The sequence below is a fragment of the Contarinia nasturtii genome, unplaced genomic scaffold (genome assembly GCF_009176525.2).
Source record: "Contarinia nasturtii isolate CC-2019 unplaced genomic scaffold, AAFC_CNas_1.1 Cnas_scaffold_129, whole genome shotgun sequence".
In the NCBI taxonomy this organism is placed as follows: domain Eukaryota; kingdom Metazoa; phylum Arthropoda; class Insecta; order Diptera; family Cecidomyiidae; genus Contarinia; species Contarinia nasturtii.
The window spans coordinates 1,394,642-1,413,336 of record NW_022197486.1 but is presented as its reverse complement, the minus strand read 5'-3'; the positions used below and the strand labels follow the sequence as shown (position 1 = coordinate 1,413,336).

Below are 18,695 nucleotides of genomic sequence, written 5' to 3'. Positions count from 1 at the left end.
TAAGTTTTGATACAATTTCTGTCAAACTGTGATTCAAGCAGAAAAGAAACGATACTTCTATCAACAAGTATTATAAATCACTGATCACACCTTGAGAAATATACAATTCAAGTTTGATTGCTTTATTATAGACTTCACACAGTAATAAAAATTTTCTATTTCGAAACATTCCATTTGAATTATTGCTTTGAGAAATGCATTCGTCTTGTATGAGAAATGCACGATAAATAACATTAAAATGTGAATTAAATTGTGTAAATGAGAAGAATATGAGGCTTGTAGTACATGTGTACTTGGCAGAATTGTACGTAACCAGTTTAAAAAATACTCTTCATTAAGTATACAATAAATTATTTGAAAATGATTTGTTTTGACATTCTCATATTTCTTATTTTCATTAATAATTGTTGGAATTTGTATTGAAAATGAAAACCAATTAATTTGCATCCATATTTATTTTAATTTCAAACAAAATAAAATGAATTGGCGGTAATTTTCAAATAAGTCGTCTGACACTTCGCATGCGATTGACATTTGGTTTGCCAAAAAAGGCGACATTGGTTCCCTCTATCGAATTCGTCGGCCATATTGAAAAAGTTCACTTCGCGGTGCTAGTTCCGTTTGTCAATTCTTTTCTATTTCTTTTCCATTAAAATGGCACCGAAGAAACCAACTGAGAAGTCTGGTAAGTGAAAAAAATTGAAAAAATTACGAAATTTTTTCGAAATTCTTGATCAAATGGATGCAAAGCGTTTTGTTTAATTGTGGCCAATTGAAAAACAATCGAATTTTTGTTAATTTTTTAAAAAAATTGTGAAAAATTCACCGAAATGATAATAGCATGTATTGGACGTGTGTATGCCACGCGGTTTTGAGGTTGTGTTCGATCAACAAAAACATGCTTTTTGATTCAGTGATTTCAATTGAATTCGGCCGGGGCAATGAAAATAAAAATGTATCGCATGCAATTTTATTTGTCGTTAAAATGATTTACGAAAATTGATCATTGCATATGAAATTGTGTGTTTTCTGTTGAATCGAATGTGTATACGAAGCAAGAATATATTGTGTACCGCAATCCCAAAGTGTGTAGCAAAGGTGTGTTGTGCAAGTGCAAAACGTGTATATGTCATTTTGGAATGAATTTGCTTGTGTGGTTTTGGAAACTAATTATATGAAATTGAACTTTTCTAATTCAAACATCTTTTTTCTCTCGTTTTTTTTTTCTGTGTGTTTTTTTGCAATGATTAGGCGAGAAAAAGGCAGCACCAGCTGCTTCAAGCTCATCCGAGAAAAAGGATACCAAAAAGGCTGCACCAGCCAAGAAACCAGCCGCTGCTGCTAAACCAGCTGCAGCTAAACCAGCTGAAAAGAAACCAGCCGCCGCTAAACCAGCTGCAGCTAAACCAGCTGCATCAAAGGCATCCGCCTCAAAAGCATCGGCCGTGAGTGTCAATTGTCCACATTTATTTCATATTTTTCCAACCGTAAAAATCACATTGGTATAAGAATCATGTGTTAAATCAAACGGAATGTGATTGTGAAATGTGCTTTTTATGAGTGGATGTTAGAAAATCAATTTGGCACAAGAAATCAAGAAATTGTTGCTTGTTTATTATTTAGGCCAAACCAGCCGCCAAGCGTCCAGCAGGTGAAGCTAAGGCTACAGCTGCCAAAAAGACAGCTACCTCAGCCAAGCCAGCCGACAAAAAGAATGTCGCCAAGAAGCCAGTGGCCAAGAAGACAACCGCTTCGAAAACCGTACGTTGATGATTGATTCTTCATTTATTTTCAGTAGACGCATGCTCTCTATCTCTCTTCAATTAACACTAAAACTCAATATGTTTATTCATTTATAGGCTAAGCCAGCTGCCAAAAAGAAGGTTACCACCGCTAAAAAACAACCAACCAAAGCTGGTGCCAAATTGGCTGCCAAAGTAAAGGCATTGAAGAAACCATCAAAGGTTGCCGTTTCAGCTAAAAACAAGAAGGCTGCTGCTGCCGTCGTTCGTGCCAAGAAGGTACAAAAGAAAGTTGTCAAAGGTCCATTCGGAACACGAACACGCAAAGTGCGCACCAGTGTTACATTCCGTCGTCCAAAGACATTGGCTTTGCCACGGAATCCAAAATACCCACGCAAGTCGGTGCCAACCAGAGACCGGTAAGTTTTATTAATCACATTTTTTATGATAAAACTTTTGCGCACATGTGTGTGTGTGTGTATGCAAGACAAATTACGCTGCAGCGAGTTCAATGATTGTTTGCGTCCAGACATCTTGCTAGAGAAAAGATGTAGATTATTTAATCTGACCCAATATAATTTATTTTGAAATTTCTGAATTTTCATTTCCGAATTTTCTCAAGTGGTCCACATTCACACGCATACAAGAAAAAAAATGTATTTTGATATTAATTTTATGTCCAAATGGCGTTGATGATACAATTTCATTTTTATCCGTTACAGCATGGACCCATTCAATATTGTCAAATACCCATTGACAACTGAAGCCGCCATGAAGAAAATCGAAGACAACAACACCTTGGTATTCTTGACACATTTGCGTGCAAACAAACACCACGTGCGAGCTGCTGTCCGCAAACTTTATGACATTAAAGTAGCTAAAGTGAACTTGTTGATTAGGTGAGTTTCATATCGAATAGTATTTTCTCTCACCACGTACTTTCATCACTTTTTCTTATAAATTTCCGAGAATGTGGCACCAAATTCATGGATTTTGTTCTTTTTTTCGCCTTACAGACCCGATGGACAAAAGAAAGCCTATGTTCGCTTGGCCCGCGACTACGATGCTCTAGATATCGCAAACAAAATCGGCATCATATAAATTGTTCAGCCCCGGCGCATACAGATTTTCTACTTCGTTTTTTCGAATTTGCCTCAAAATGGTTATGATTGTTGCTGAAATGTAGTTTCGCTCAAATCCACTTCAAATAAATTTGAAAACACGGGAAGAAAAACAAATATATTATTTTCTATGTGAAAAGAACATCAATTTAAATTAAGAATTGGTTCTGTTTTCATTTTTGTCTCTTTACACCCGCTCTCTTACGTTCTCTCCCAAAACTCTCTCTCTCCCCCAAAAAAAATGCATGCCAATTTTATTTTCAGGAACATTTTCAGATTTTGTAGCGATAACTGTGCAGCCGCATCAATTTTTGCTTCGAATTGAGGTAAGGATCATTTGTTCATATCAATTTGTATTTGTCAATATGATGATACCAATTTTGTAGGAATCTCTATGAAAGTTTATGATTACAAAAATAACTCTGACATAAGGCAAAACAACGCATGTTTTTTAGCTCTGACCTATGTTGTTTAATACAATAAATTATAATTATTCATTTATTTCATTTCAGAATTGGTTCTAATCGAATCTCAAGGCGAACATGAGAAAGATCAACAGCATAAATTTGGTAAGCATATCATTTTTTTCGAATTCAAATTCATTGTGCAAGTAAAATGGTAAATGTTTTGAATCAATAATGATGAGACCATTTTTGTAGGAATCTCTATGAAATCCAAATACAATGATTTCAACATTTTATCACTGATTTTGTCATTTCAAACATTTATTTGAAACATTCGTCAATAATCATGACATTTGTTTAGCAACTTTACTTATTCAAATGGGGGTTTTTCTTCTCTTTGCAGGCTTTGAAGGTGATTCATCAAACATACAGTAATAGAAACCCAGTTAAATTATGAAGAAAAAAAATACCTAAGATTTAATTTTAAAAATAAATAGAGAAAAAGACAGCAATGAAACTGAATAAAATACACAAAATAAAATGAAACCAATGAAATGATGTATTTTTGTTTCAATTGACTATCCAGTCTAAATGTCGTCCAAATCATGTTTATTTTTCCCTCTCTTTCCATCAAATTCACATGCATAATTAAATCGCATGGTTTTGTGCAAATGACACTGAAAAGCATTTTTTTTTATTTCGTTAGTTTCAAACTTTACGTGCAAAAAACACCTTGACTTGAAGCCACCGTACATTAAACGCTATTTTGATTCGATTGAACGAAGAAGACGACGATGACGACGATAAGAGAAATACAACACATAAAATATACATGGAGAAAAATACAAATTTTGCATCACTAACGCCACATAGTTGCGATCGGCGAAATCACGTGACGCATACACATTCAATCGAAGTATTTGAGTCGACCATTCACATACGGGGCACGTAATCCAATGTAGTGTAGATGTGTGTGTGTGTATGTATAAACTTACACACAAGTATACATACAAAGTGTTTCTCTACCTATACAGCTTGACTTTGAATGTCACAACATTCGATAAAAGAAATCTAGAAACTTTTTTTTTCCATCATCATCATCGTCGTCTTCTCAATGTGTCATTTTATTCAGAGATTTTCTAAGTAGTGTGCGCGCTCGCGAGGAAAACGTAAGCGTAATAAAACGAGACGGAAAAACACACAAATCGCACGTAGAACTGTACTCTCTTAGAAATATACACATCAATATTATACATATACACGACGTTTTCCTTTTAATATTATTTTACGTACTATTTTGGAATACACAAAGTCAGTGCGAGCTGAAAAGAGACAGTAAAGAGAAGTAAGTAGAGCTGAAGAAGGCAAGAGTAAAAAAAAATATAACACAATACAACAGGATCTAGTGAAAAGTATTTGGATTAAATTCTTCAGCATTTGAAATACACAAGAGAAAAATCAACGTGTAAAAAAACGAGCACATCACATGAGATAGATTCTCATTTTTTTATTACTTACCATAATAATTGTGGAAGACGAAGTGAATGAGTGTGATCGGGTGGCAAAGAAACAAAAATTGTGTAAGTAAAAGGGAAAAACATTAACAGCATCATTGTTTTCACCCCGTCATCCAGCACCCGATAGACCAGTTTTTGATTTGATATGCATTCCCCATTACAAAATTTAATCGCCAAGTTATTATAAAGTGCAAAACATCGAACAACAAATAAACGAACGAGCAAATGAATCGAGAGAAGAAAGATACAAGCACAAGCCACTAAGTGGATTATGGAAATGTCGTGTCAAATGCGATGATTTTTTTTGCTTTAATATTATTGTTTTTTTTTTATTATTATTTCGTATATATAATATGATAAAAGGTGTTCTGCAATTTTATCATGAATATTCGGTGTTATAACGTAATGTTTTCATAATTTGACATATGCATTTTAATGATATCGTGTGTCTCGTAAAATATTATGGATTTGAAGATGAAAAAAAAAACATCAAAGCGATTCAGTCAAATGAATAGTATGTTGTTGCCGAGATAAATTTCGTATTTATTTTCGATTAAAGTGTCATTGTTTTTGCGCACCAATTTCCAAGTGCCCCCGACACATACACAGACATAAGCGTACGCGCTCTAGATCCAAGTGTCGAACAATCAAATTTAAAAGAATTATATGTGCGAAAAAAGAATATGAGAAGTGAAAATTAAATCAGCCAACAACAAATAAAACAGCACATACAACAATTCAAGGCACCAAATAATCGTATCTGTCACTTTATATATAATTTTTATACGAGTAGTTTGCTATTTGCAAAATATGTAAATACGCATTTATAATGCTATTTAAGTGTTTGTAATTGGTTCAGTGTTCTTGTTTTCTGGTGTTGTTTCATATAGATTTGTTTTTTTTATTGTTCGATTGTGTGCATTTGTTGATACAGAGAGAGAGAGGGGGAGAGAGAGAGAGAAATAGTAAAAGAAAGAAAGAGATCCAAAGAGAAAGAAAACGAAATATGGGTGCTGAAAACCGAATCAATGTGCCATAATCTATATTATGTAGCGTATGATGAAATGATGAAGTTGTTTTGCTAATTCATTTGCGTGTAAAAGCAATATGGTATTATTTACTTGAACATCCTCATCAAAAATAACACATGTTATCTGCGATGATTAGATGGTGTTCATTATATTTACATTAGAGATTTAGATTCAAAAATCTTTCATGTCGGTGCTGTTTGTCTTCTGTTTCTTCTATTTCAGTACACCGTTGTGCACAAAATGAATATTCTGTTATAACAAGCATAGCAAAAAGAAGAAAAAGAAGAAATCAAAACAAATTGTAAAATGCCAAAATTAATAGAATAAATAACAATGGAGTATGGACTTATGTAAGACCTTGTGAACATTGTGAAAATTAACAATAAATTCAACGTTGTTTTTGTCTCCCGTTTGAATTGTGTGAGAGTGTGTAGTGTTTGTATATTCATCGTTTCGGCGAAGAAATTTTGATGGTGTGACACAGCTGGCATATATCGAACATAGCAAAAATGCCGACAATTTTGTTGGAATGATGATTTGCGATATGGCAGTAAACGCGCACGCGTCTTTGTATATGTTGTCTTTGATATTGAACCTTACGTGTCCTTTGCTCTCCAATTATAATTAAGTTAAGTGCGGTGAACTGTGTTGGGTGGCTCGCGCACTCAACAATCTTTACATAGCCACGCAAAACGCGTTTTCAACTTATAATAATAATTTCCTTAATTGTCATTCATGTACTTGAATGTAGCGCAAAAACAATGTAACATTTTTATACGTGTTTGGCATGAGGTGTGTACTCATGAGTATCATCTGCAGAGATGAATCGTTATATATATAAATTCTATATAAACGTTGTACAAATGAATAAAACATCCATAGACCATTATACAAAGAATCAGACACGTATGGAGAGTATGCACAATTGCATACATGTACACCGCACACATACAAACAAATGCATACCGTGGTCATGTTTCGTTTCCTTTACGCTTCGATTGAGCGTACTTAAGAGACCGAACAGTTGTTTTACATTTTGGCCCGTTTGGTTACACCATATACATATATTTTTTTTTATATATTTTTACTCGGTTTGTGCTTGTTTTCTTCTTCTTCTTATTTATTCAACTTTTCGAATTTCTTTCCTGCCACTTCTTTTCGAGCCTTTTCTTTGTATTGCTTTTTTCTCTCTCTCTCTTCTTTTCCCTCTTTTTCTGTCCTTGTCGATATATTTTCGAATCATGGATCGGTTCGTGTGTATTGCCATTGTTGTTTTCATCGAATGAATATTCGTGACTTCTTGTCTTTGCTGTTGTTTTCCATGCTATTTTTATACCCGATTTCGATATTATTGTTTCGGTTTCACTGACACATCCAATTCACTTTTGTTTTGTTTTCTTCTTCTTTCCATTAAAAATACAAATACCATTTAATGAGTTAGTTGTTGGTCAGCCGTACTGTTGGATTGTTTTACCATGTTTAGATAGCAAACGGGCCACATTTTCGATTTCATTCAAGTGTACATATTTTTTTGATAGTGTGGACATGAGCACCTAACAACGATTTTGTTTTCTTTTTTTGTATTTTCAGGGAGAGAAAAGTCATTTTACATGTGACACAAAAACGAATAAAAAAACCCTTAAGTTGTGAATCCAGCTTTTATGATCAGAAGAGATAGATTGATTGAATCATAAAGAAACAAAGAGATAAAGCGAATTGAAAAGATGTCTTCAATATTAGATACACCAATAGCACCATCATCATCGTCGTCGCCGTCATCTTCAACAATGCCAAATTCACAAAGCAGCCCGACTGATGCTGCCGCCGACTTTAGTACGAATTCAACTGATAATCAAATCGGTTCAGATGCAGCTAGTACATCAAGCCGAACGGAATCAACGAGTACAAAAAGCTTTGATCCAACAACAGATTCAAAATTCGGCAGCAACGACTCGAGCGATAAACAAAATGCAGATACAAATGGCACGAAAAAGGACGATTCAATGTTTGAATGTAATATTTTTGGCATACTTACTTAAAAATTAAAATTCTAAAATGCCATTTTTGTCATTATTTTCTTCTGATCATTCTTAGGTAATATTTGTTTGGATACAGCCAAAGAGGCGGTTGTTAGTATGTGCGGTCATCTATTTTGTTGGCCATGCTTACATCAATGGCTAGAAACACGACCAACACGTCAATTGTGTCCCGTTTGCAAAGCAGCAATTAGCAAAGAAAAAGTGATTCCATTATATGGACGCGGCAGTACTAAAGAGGAAGATCCACGGTAAGTGCATTAAATCAACGAAATAATAGATGAATAAGAGATTCAAATCAATTATTGCATAAATCGATTGCAGTTCAAAAGTTCCACCACGACCAGCTGGTCAACGTACAGAACCCGAACCAAATACAACATTTCAAGGATTTGGCTTTGGCGATGGTGGTTTTCAAATGTCATTAGGAATTGGCGCTTTTCCATTCGGTATTTTTACATCAACATTCAATTTTGGCACCAATATTCGTTCGCAGAGTATGTGTATGTATCTGGATATGTTTATGTAATATTTGTTTTTTGTTATTTTACACTCGATTCGATTAATAAATTATTTTTTGTTTTTCTCTGCAGATCCTAGTACAACTGTACAATTAGAAGAAGAACAATGGTTGTCAAAACTATTCCTCTATGTGACCATATTATTCTTGGCCTGGCTCATTCTTATCTAAAACTGAAATTTATCCAATCAATATCTCCGCGTTTCTCCTTAGATACCCCCTTCCCTTCCCACTCTTATACACTACACTCATTCTATCAACAACAACAACAACAACAAAACACGTGTTTGATTTTAAGATTCGTAGTCGAAAGATGCAAAGGAAACAATATGAATTTAGAATGCAGTAACAACGAATTGTCGTTTGTGTATGACGATTGAAACTGAAAGATGTTTTCAATTCAGATAACGATCCTTGTACACAAAATACAAACAAAAAAAATTATACACACATTTACGCAATTTATTATTTTCCATAAAATTAATTATTATCCTAATTATAATTATTATTATTATTGAAAAGAAAAACAATTGATGATGATGGCATTTTATTTTCTACTACTAAAGCAAAAGAAGAAAGAAAAAAACTTTATATGTGTAGACTTTTTGGAGTTTTGGTAGTGTTAGCATTAATGGATGATGATGAAATACAAATAAATGTTAAGAATGATATTTTACCCATTTGAAAAAAATTATATATATATATATGAGAAATCAATACAAAATTCACGGATAGCAAAAATTCAACAACAAAAAAATCTGAAAAAAATAATTAAATTACGCAAAATGCCCACACAAAATTATGCGAAGCGAACATGTGTATTATGTGTTCGTCATATTTTGCCGTGAAATGTGTTAATTGGTTTGCGTGTTATCGTGATGATGTTGGGCAACAAAATGAAAAATTTAAAGTTCAACAGAAAAAAAGAGAACTTAATCTAATTGAGAAAAAAAATGAAATATATAAATACCTACTATAAATTGTACATGTTTAATTATAATTGAAAAGTGAAATACAGAGAAAAAAAGCAACAACAGTAAAAAACAAATGGTGTTTTAAGCGATTATTTTATATATTTTGAAAATACCGTGATAAGTTGTAGAAACATCATCAGCAGGTACAATTCTCATAAATCAGTAATGTTGATAACGCATTCTTTTACCATATTCAGCGGATACTGCACTTATCAGCCGATCACGTATTAATTTCGCGATAAAAACCACATAAAAAGAAACTAGTTATTTCATATCTTGAATGACCGGCTGATGCTGTTACTACTCTTTTTTTTAATTTAGCTTTTTTTGTCTGTCATTGTCATTGCCACGGCGCGATGATTTCAGGAATATTTTCATATCAAGTGTGTTTTTCTCTTCTCTTCTTTCTCTTCATTTATCGGCGCCCGCTTGCATACATACGTGTTTGACGAGGAAAAGGATTTTCAATCTTTACGCTAATTTATTCAATTATATTGAATTATGCACTGTTATAATAGGAGTGCAGCCGATCTATATTAAGTGGATATTAATGAATTTGTCTGTGTGTACTGCTGAAATGGAGCCGCATGTGGGGCTGATGCATGGCCATCTGATGATGATACAATATTCTTGCCACTGTCCTTCAAACTCTTTTCCACATTTATTTCATACAATTTTGCTTGTTCAATGCGAGAATTTTACCATTCAATAAGCAATATATGTAACAGAGTTATACCCATACATTGATTTTTGGATAGGATAGATCTGTAAGATCTCCGAAAGAGCTGGATCTAAGCGTACGTACGCCGCAAGGGATTTTTGTTTCGTCTTTTCGACTCTTTTCTTTTGCTGTTACATGGCATGTTTATAAGAAACTCTCGGACACTCGGTACAATGCAAAAAAAAATATTGAAAATACCAGTAGTATAGATATACCAGTTTCATCCAAACTGGTTTTGCTTGCAAAGGGATAGATTTTTTTGTAGATTTTAATTCTCATTCTCTAGTAAAGTTTAGGTAAATTTCTGTAGAGTATGAAGCAAAAAAAAAAAACAAACAAAAGATTGCAGATAGTACAAATGCATTTTAAGTTCTATTTAAATGAAGTTAGTCCATCCCCAAAATTTTGAAAACCAAATCAACAATAAAATCCACACATATAGTATATGTCATATACGTATATCAAAATAAACACTGATTTTTTGCCAGACAAAAAAGGATCAACAAATATTCCGTATCATTCTATTCCATTGTACTCAAAGTCGTGGCATTTTTCTTTTCCTCATTCAACATTATACGCACACATACATAGCAAATATGATTGCTATTATGAGTGCATGTTCCAATACAACAAGATCGTTGCTAATATGTACTGTATTTATGTATGTATGAAATACGTTGAATACATTAACAATAAGGAGCGCAAATTCAAACAGTTAAGGTAGGTTGGAATATTTTTTATTCGCAAAATGATTTTTTCGTCTCATTTCTGGGACATTGTCGTCTTTTTTATTATTTTTTTTGGATAAATACATTTTCCATTAAAATGTTGTGTTCTGGCGAGAATTAGCGAAAATTAATGAGCGAGTGGAAATTCAATTGGAATTCAAGAAGAAGAAAAAAAGAGATTGATTTTGATATTAAGCAACCAAATTTATATAGGGTCAAGATGAATACCAACAAGTGTGTATACCATATGTTAAGAAAATATTGAGACTAAATTCAGGCGTTTATTGCGTTACATAAACAAAAATAAAAATGTCAACCAATGCACATAGGATACTTAACGGGACTCCTTCTCTATTGTCAAACTCAAACCATTCAATTATATTCATACGCAATGACGTACAAATTGGATTTACGAAAAAGTGTTCCAAATGGATTTGGACAGCTAAGTTCAAAACAAATTCTGCATGTGTCTAAAGATGAACTAATCTATATTCGAACCATGTATCGTGTTTTATGGACTTAATATGAATATAAAGATTCTTGAGAATGCAAAAAGTACGGTCGTATTCTCAATTTAAATGCTCAAACCCTTCAAAATTGTCATCAAGTACCGAAAACCGGGTTGGTCAAGCAAAAATTCATTTTTGGTGATTTTTATGGTTAGAGCACATCAAAATTTGAACCAAAACAATAGATTTAGACCCGGTCATTAGGAATCAGCAAAATAAGTAATGAAAAAATTCAATAGGGTGTCAAAAATTGGGTATTTACTTCACCTCATAGCATTTTGCACTGAAAAATTCATCATTTTGGACAGTGAAACATTCATCGCTATGTCGAACCACGAATCAAGTGCAAGTGGTTTCTTTTGCATTGATTATGTTAGGGCACTACTATATAAGTCTAGAGACGTCGACAAACCGAACTTTGATAAAGGCGTGTTTGTATGGTAGGATCTTCTTTGGAAGGTGTTTTAGAGCCAATATTCGAGAATTTGGTGCTGAAACGTAAGGTAAAACCTCCATTACATGCTCCATTATCAACCAATTGTTGTTGAAATCGATAGAATTCATTGAGAACTATCTGATTTAACACAAAATTTTGGTTTGCAAGCAGAAAAAACCACAATAATGGCTCACTTCTTAAAATATGACATTTCCGTGAAAAAAGGACCATCTGTTTAACTTCACAAAAAGACACCAAATTAAATATTTCTAGTCTGTTTTTGGATGTATGTTATAGACGAAGGTCCAAAATACTTGAAATGAGTAACAATTGGTTGGATGGATTGAGAGAAAATTGAAAGAAATCGACAAATTGGTTGTCCAGAGCATGATTTTGAAGGTTAGATACCTACTGCGTAAAATCGAAGACAATGGTCCATTCAGTGTAATGCAACGTGCTATTCGATAGCCCATGAATAAAGGTTTATAGCAATAAAAAAGAATTTTATACTGTTTGTTTTTTGTTCAAACGGCGGACTTTTAGAACAATGAAGCAAACAAATCACTAGAAGGATGGAAAAAATACTTTCGAAGTTTTGATCAAAATTAAAGAACTATTTTTATTATTTCATACTGGTAACGATTATATTCTTAGTTTGCTCAAAGCACATCGATATCACTTAAAATATAAGAAAAGATATTAAATTTTATCAATAACAATAACAATTCAACATGAACAACATATGATGTCATTAACAAATGAGTACATTTGATTCCTTATTATTTATATACACTCAAAAAAAAATCATTATTCACTTTCTACATTTTTGTTAAAATTTCATATGATAAATTCAATTAATATTTAGAGAAAAAAAAATAGTTTAAACAAACGAAATTGAATAAATCATAGTCAATTTAAAAAGAAAAGATTCATTGTTTTTAGATGGTCTACAACACACAAGAGGACTAATATAAATACATTTTATACAAGTTTGAGTATCTATCGTTGATTATGTTCTATTTGCTGTTGAAATATATTTGCTTTGGCTTCCATCATCGATAATACATATGGGTCAATGGCTGCTGTAAGATTTTCATTTGTATGATTTGGTTCAATCAAAACTCTGGCCGTTTCTAAATCATGATCACCGTATGTAATGTGAACGTTTGAAATCTTTGGTGCTGTTTTGAATAGTTCGTTTAATGTGAGATGCAAAATAGTGCCGTTGATGTGCTCTGGATTCTTCGAATCATATTTATATTCGCCAAGAGCCAATAAAGTATTATACACTGCATCCCATTCTTTGTCATTTAGTTTCATGATTAATCGAATAGCATCACCATTGACCACGACACGATTGCTGCCATTGCATTGATATTGTAGTGTTGTATTAATATCCAGTTCTTGTACACGTTCTCCCGATGATAATATCTTCGATTTAAAATTCGATTCAACACTTTGTATATCAATATGATACAGATATTCGATGCGTTCTTGACATGTGGCTAGTCTAGACGGTCCTGAATTGACGTTCTCGGACTGCTGAATGGAATTTATGCTGATTGGTGTTGTTGTTGAATGAGGTTGATTATTTATTTGATTTAACGTAGTAGCTTCACTGTTTGCGATTTGTTGTGTGTTTATGTCAAGAAACAAAGTATTATCTTGGTTTAGTAAATTTATTCGTTCGACGCAAGAATCAGAAACCATACTTATGTTTGTTGCTGAATTTTGCTCATCACTAGAACTGCTATCTTCAATGCTATAATTTCTCGAGCTGTCCGGTGATAGTTGTGATGGTTCTTTATTGTTTGTGGCAGGCACTTGATTATTTACAGGTTTGTTTTGATATACTTGGTCACTTGGTTGGCCTATGAATGTCAATGGGGGATATGAATATTTTGGTACTGGAATATTTGTCAAGTCATCATCGTTTGGGAGACGACGCTTTTTTGAGTTTGCTGGTGCTGATGCTGGTAGTATTGGCCGTTTGAATGGAGCTGGTTTTGACAGTTCAATGTTTGCCGTTCGGGCTGGTTGAATGTTTGCGACATTTTTGAATGGCGATTTATTTGTTGATGAACCTAAGAATGGTGCAGTAAAACAATCAGTTAAAAATACGAAAAAATATCTCAAAAACTATTGTTATTCTTACCACTGCTTTCAGTCGATGTTGATGTTTGTATCAAAATTGAGCCTTGTGATTGACGTTCATCAATCGGCATCTGGAATTGAAAAGAACATGATTTTGATTTTGCGCTGAAAGTTGATTAAAATCTGTATTTACCGCTTGGCTTTGTAGATTTTCGTCGAGATTTTGCGATTGACTCCCCATAGGTAATCCCAGACACATTTCTTGCGATGGTACTGAATCATTAATTACTTCAGGTGTTTCATGGGGTGTTCCCAAACATTCCACATCACTGTCGTCACCCAAATGATATTCCAATGAAGAACGCGGCTCTTCTTTTTGCACCATTATTGGTTGATCAATTTCATCATCAGAAATTGAAATCTCATCATCATTTTGATTCGAATCAATTGCAGGTATTTGAACATTATTAATCGCTTGAGATCTAGCAACCACCATCTTTTGATCGTTAGTTAGTTGTGAAATGGCTTGATGTTCTGTGTTTTGATCTGAAATAAAAATCAACGTATCATTGCAGTAATAACGATTATTTAAAATGATAAATATCAATGTGAGTCCTACCGCTGGCCGCTTCTGACATTGTCAATGGATTCACGTTGAGTTCATGTAAATCTAGTAAATTCGGCATATCACCCTCAATGAATTCAGACCATCGAACTTGATCAATTGATAAAATTTGTTGAGAGAGTTGTGGCGCCCCGATTTCTTGTCCTGAGGCAATTACGCTACCCGATGATGTGTCTTGTGTTTCTTCATCAGGTCCGTTAGAGTTTTGCGACGGCATCACATTGGCAACGTGAGATGGATCCACATATGGATTTTGTTGAAGTGAGATCGGTCGTGACGGTGTCGGCATTGTTTTTTCTTGGCCTGAGGCCGTTACATTTCCCGATGACGTGTACTGAGTTTCATCAGCTTCGTTAGAGTTTTGCGATAGCATCACATTGGTAGCTTGAGATGACACCACAAATGTATTTTGTTGAAGTGAGACCGGTTGTGAGGGTGGCAGCATCGATTTTTCTTGGCCTGAGGCCGTCACACTATCCGATGACGTACATTGAGATTCATCAGCTTCGTTAGAGTTTTCCGATGTCATCATGTCAGTTTGTGATGCAACAGCATGCATATTTGGTCGTACATCGCCCATTTCTATATCCGAACAAAAAACCATGTACATGAAATACAATTTTTGAAAATGAAAATACCTCTAGAGAGATAAAATTGTGGTACACGCTTACCATAATCTTGGGAACTCGAAACTTCTTCATCACATTGTGACTCATATTTAAAATGAATTATTTCTGCATCAGCAATATTGTGAATCGATAGCGCGGCTAATCGATTGGATTGACTGTCATTCAATGACATTTCATTCTGTGAACTTGTTTTAATGTCATTTGCATCATATTGAGTAGACATCTCACAAGTGAGTGATGTTTCGATTTGTGTCCATTTGTCAACACATAATTTATTTCGTCGACACTCACAGCTTAATTTTAAATTTTTGAAAGGTGGCCTCTTCCATATCTTCCCTTTTCTGTCGTCATTTTTCTGTTCAAAGAGAAACTTCAATCCAAATTCCAGCCGTTCCATCGTAAATACTTGGTTCGATTTCGTCCTCAAAAAGGTTTCTCGAATCAAATCACAAACATTTGTTTGTTGCGCAAACTGATCATAATCCATTGCAATAACTTGTTTCTGGAAATCACTTGGTTGCCATGTTTCTTGTTGTTTGCTTCCAGCGCGTTCGGTAGAACGATTTTTTCCCACTGGCTGTAGGGAAAATACCGTTGAAATGAGCTGATTATTGATTGACAAATAAATGCAAAATTAAACTCACCAATTGAGGTTCGACTTCCACTTTAACTCCTTCGATGTCATCGTTCATATCGTTGTTTCGCTACAAAAAAAAAAAAAAAAAAACCATATGAAATGAATTGAGAAAAGAACAAAATGAGTACTTTTAATAATTACAGTTGACGCCAAATTTCCCTTTGAATTTACATTGCCATTCGATTGTTTCGATGTGGATTGAATATCATGCGATTTTGTTTTTTCGTTCACTTCCTTGTTTTCGATTTGTGGTTGTCTTTTTTCATTTGCAACAACATCTGCCGAGTTGTTTTGCGTGGAAAGATTTAATTGGCCAACACTTATACTAGAATTGTGCAAAGATTTAGCGGACTGCATCATTTCTGGAAGTGTGCTTTGAACTAATTTTCGGTTACTAGTCATAGCTGGACCATTTTCTTCTGCATATTTTGCTTTGCGCTGAAATTTTTTTAAATTAAAAATCACATAGAATCACTACGAAAAAATGCTTGTGTCATTTGTTACCTGATGTAATTTTTCTTGATTTGATTTTCGTATGATTTGTTGTTGTTGAATCGTTTTCTGACTTGATACATGTGGACGTTTTGGTATAACAGCATCGGTTGGCTTTCGCTTGAGATCGGCTTGTTTTTCTTTAGAAATTGCTTGCTTTGATGTGCTTCCAATGGGATTTGGTTGGTTTTTCCGTTTGCTTTGCATCAATGTAGATGCATTAGATTCGATTTTGTTGGTTGCTTCAGTTTGTTTTGGTCTATTGACAACGGCTTTGGTAACGGCTTCTTCCGGTCTGTTTGTATTCGACAGTTTAGTTTGTTTGCTCTGTTTCGATGGTGTACTAGATAAGATTTTTTCGTTGCGCTCGGCTTGTTTTTGTTTGTCCACATTTTTATTTGCCTTTGATTTATCCTCTTTCTGCTTGGCATTGGTTTGCTTTTGTGTGGCTATGGCTTTTCTAGAAGCTTGTTGCTTTGGTGTACTGCGTTTCGACTGGTCGTCTGGTTTTTTCGTGTCATCACTCTTCTTTCGCTTAGTTTCTATCACTTTTTCTTCTATCAGCTTGGTACCAGTTCGTTTTCGTCTAGCTTCAGCTTCCCTTTTATCAGCTTGTTTTGACGTGCTTGCAATCGGTTCGATCTGTTCTTCTTGGTTATCGCTCTTCGACGTCTTTGAAGTGCTTGACGATGTTTTACTCTCTTTTTCGTCATTGAATTTCAATCCATATATGAAGGTATGTCCCCAGACAGCTTTTTGGTAAAATTTTTCAAACATCCAGTTGAAAAAGGGTTCTGGCTTATGTTTTGGTGATTTTGCCGCTATTTGCAGAATGTTAGTTGATTCCCTTAACACATGACGTGGCAAGTACATAAACTTTCTTTGCAAGTCCTGTGCTTCCTGATGCACTTTTTCCCGTTGCTTTTTATCCAATCTCCAAATAGTGGCATGCCTATCAATCAAAATATTTGAATCAATTAGATTTCTCTCTCAAAACCGAACAGTTTAAATAAGAAATTTTAAATTGCTCTTATTATCACAAATGACCTAGAGCTCATGACAAATTCATACTTTTTTTCTCCAGCTGGCCACTTGAAATCGAGTTTTTTCAGAAACTTATTTTCCCACGGATTTGCAGCTGTGAGCAAATGTTGATAAGACAAGTTGATTTTCTGTTTGATATGAAAATTGGGTGGCTCTTTATCTTCTTTCTTACTCTGCTTGAAAATGCGGATGACCAATTCTTCAATGTTTGTCTGGTCGCGAAATATGTGGAATGGTAAGCATCCAAACATTAGCTGACGATCACCGTCTTCAAACGTCAGCTCGTCCTCATTCGGTGGCCTTTTTGTCATTATGGCGATATCTATCGAAGCAAAACAAATAAACAAACACACATATAATTCAGAGAATGAACACGATTTTTTGCACAACGGTCACTACGATAAATTGATATTTCTATTTGAAAAATGAAAGAAAGTACAATTGTCGATGTTTCGCATAAAGTAAAGTGTTCTGTGCCGTGAATCCGACACATTTTCAAAAACTAAACAAAAACTGAGTAAATCGCAGATTTTCCACTTTAATGAAATCAAATTAAGTGTCACTAACAAATATTTGAATTATAAAACTACAGTTCCAAAAAAGTAACATCTCTCTTCTCTTTATCCCAACACCATGAATGCACAATTTATGAATTTTATAAAAATATACTAACTGCAATGTTTTGTTTCCGAAATAGTAATAGAAAATGTAAGAATTCATCGATAAACAAATCGGATTGCTCATCAACTGTGTATTCTGTGTTGTTTGTACGATATGTCACAATAAAATGAAAAGAGCGCAAAAATGTTTGACAGTTCACTGGAATGTATAAATACAACGCATATGTACTCGTAGAGATAGTGATGCTATCTATTGACAATATTTTCAAATTCAGCACTTTAATCGTTTTGATTTGTATGTACATTTTATGTGAGAACGAATGCAATAGTATTTCTTCAATTTTTTGGATTAATTTGTTTTTCTGGTTTTTGTTTTGCATTACTACTATTTGATTTTTGATCAAAGTTGTATTTTTCACCAACGATATTTTTATTTACACATTTACTAGTTTTTCATTGAAAATCGAACACCGAACCGAAAATATTCATAAGTCGTCTATTACCATCATACATGAATTGTATATTTTTTTGCCAAAACCAACACTTTTTTCGAATTGATGAAACGATCTTAAGTAACTTTGTCATATGATTTAGCTTTTGTCTTGGAATTTACAATAAGCATAGGCTTTTGCTCTCTCATTCATCATTAGTTGCACTGGAATGTTATTAACATTATCCGAAACGTCACTTGTACTTTCGAAACTCTTGATAAAAAACGACCGTTAATTGTGCCGATGATGAGCTATCGCGGCATTGAAATTGGTTGTTATTTGTGGTTATTTTATTGAATGAAAACACCACAATTGCACATTTTC

The 18,695-nt window shown here is 34.0% G+C and overlaps 3 protein-coding genes across 6 annotated transcripts; 2 read left to right on the top strand and 1 right to left on the bottom strand.

The window, feature by feature from the left end:
- Positions 1-561: 561 nt before the first annotated feature.
- Positions 562-2,980, top strand: LOC116344044 (60S ribosomal protein L23a). The gene is made up of 6 exons (XM_031772418.1): positions 562-685; positions 1,252-1,445; positions 1,624-1,761; positions 1,860-2,161; positions 2,465-2,641; positions 2,759-2,980. Exons 1-6 carry the CDS (start codon positions 655-657, stop codon positions 2,841-2,843), a joined length of 927 nt encoding a protein of 308 aa, XP_031628278.1. The 5' UTR covers positions 562-654; the 3' UTR covers positions 2,844-2,980.
- Positions 2,981-4,373: 1,393 nt separating this feature from the next.
- On the top strand, positions 4,374-8,858 carry LOC116345669 (E3 ubiquitin-protein ligase RNF185-like). 3 transcript variants are annotated; one of them, XM_031775262.1, is made up of 5 exons: positions 4,374-4,612; positions 7,406-7,828; positions 7,910-8,102; positions 8,176-8,354; positions 8,445-8,858. In XM_031775262.1, the coding sequence occupies exons 2-5, from the start codon at positions 7,540-7,542 to the stop codon at positions 8,540-8,542; spliced, it is 759 nt and encodes a 252-aa protein (XP_031631122.1). In that variant the 5' UTR covers positions 4,374-4,612; positions 7,406-7,539; the 3' UTR covers positions 8,543-8,858. The 3 variants fall into 3 exon arrangements, with proteins under 3 accessions (XP_031631122.1, XP_031631113.1, XP_031631132.1); XM_031775253.1 differs by having other exon boundaries at positions 4,375-4,847; XM_031775272.1 differs by lacking the exon at positions 4,374-4,612 and adding an exon at positions 7,276-7,334.
- A 3,795-nt stretch (positions 8,859-12,653) lies between these two features.
- LOC116346467 lies at positions 12,654-18,066 on the bottom strand. 2 transcript variants are annotated; one of them, XM_031776548.1, is made up of 11 exons: positions 17,934-18,066; positions 17,288-17,582; positions 16,229-17,168; positions 15,866-16,162; positions 15,732-15,791; positions 15,130-15,664; positions 14,453-15,040; positions 14,027-14,379; positions 13,895-13,964; positions 13,452-13,823; positions 13,231-13,357 (listed from the first exon to the last, which is right to left on the bottom strand). In XM_031776548.1, exons 2-11 carry the CDS (start codon positions 17,569-17,571, stop codon positions 13,341-13,343), a joined length of 3,516 nt encoding a protein of 1,171 aa, XP_031632408.1. In that variant the 5' UTR covers positions 17,572-17,582; positions 17,934-18,066; the 3' UTR covers positions 13,231-13,340. The 2 variants fall into 2 exon arrangements, with proteins under 2 accessions (XP_031632400.1, XP_031632408.1); XM_031776540.1 differs by having other exon boundaries at positions 12,654-13,823; positions 17,934-18,065.
- Between the last annotated feature and the right edge of the window lie 629 nt (positions 18,067-18,695).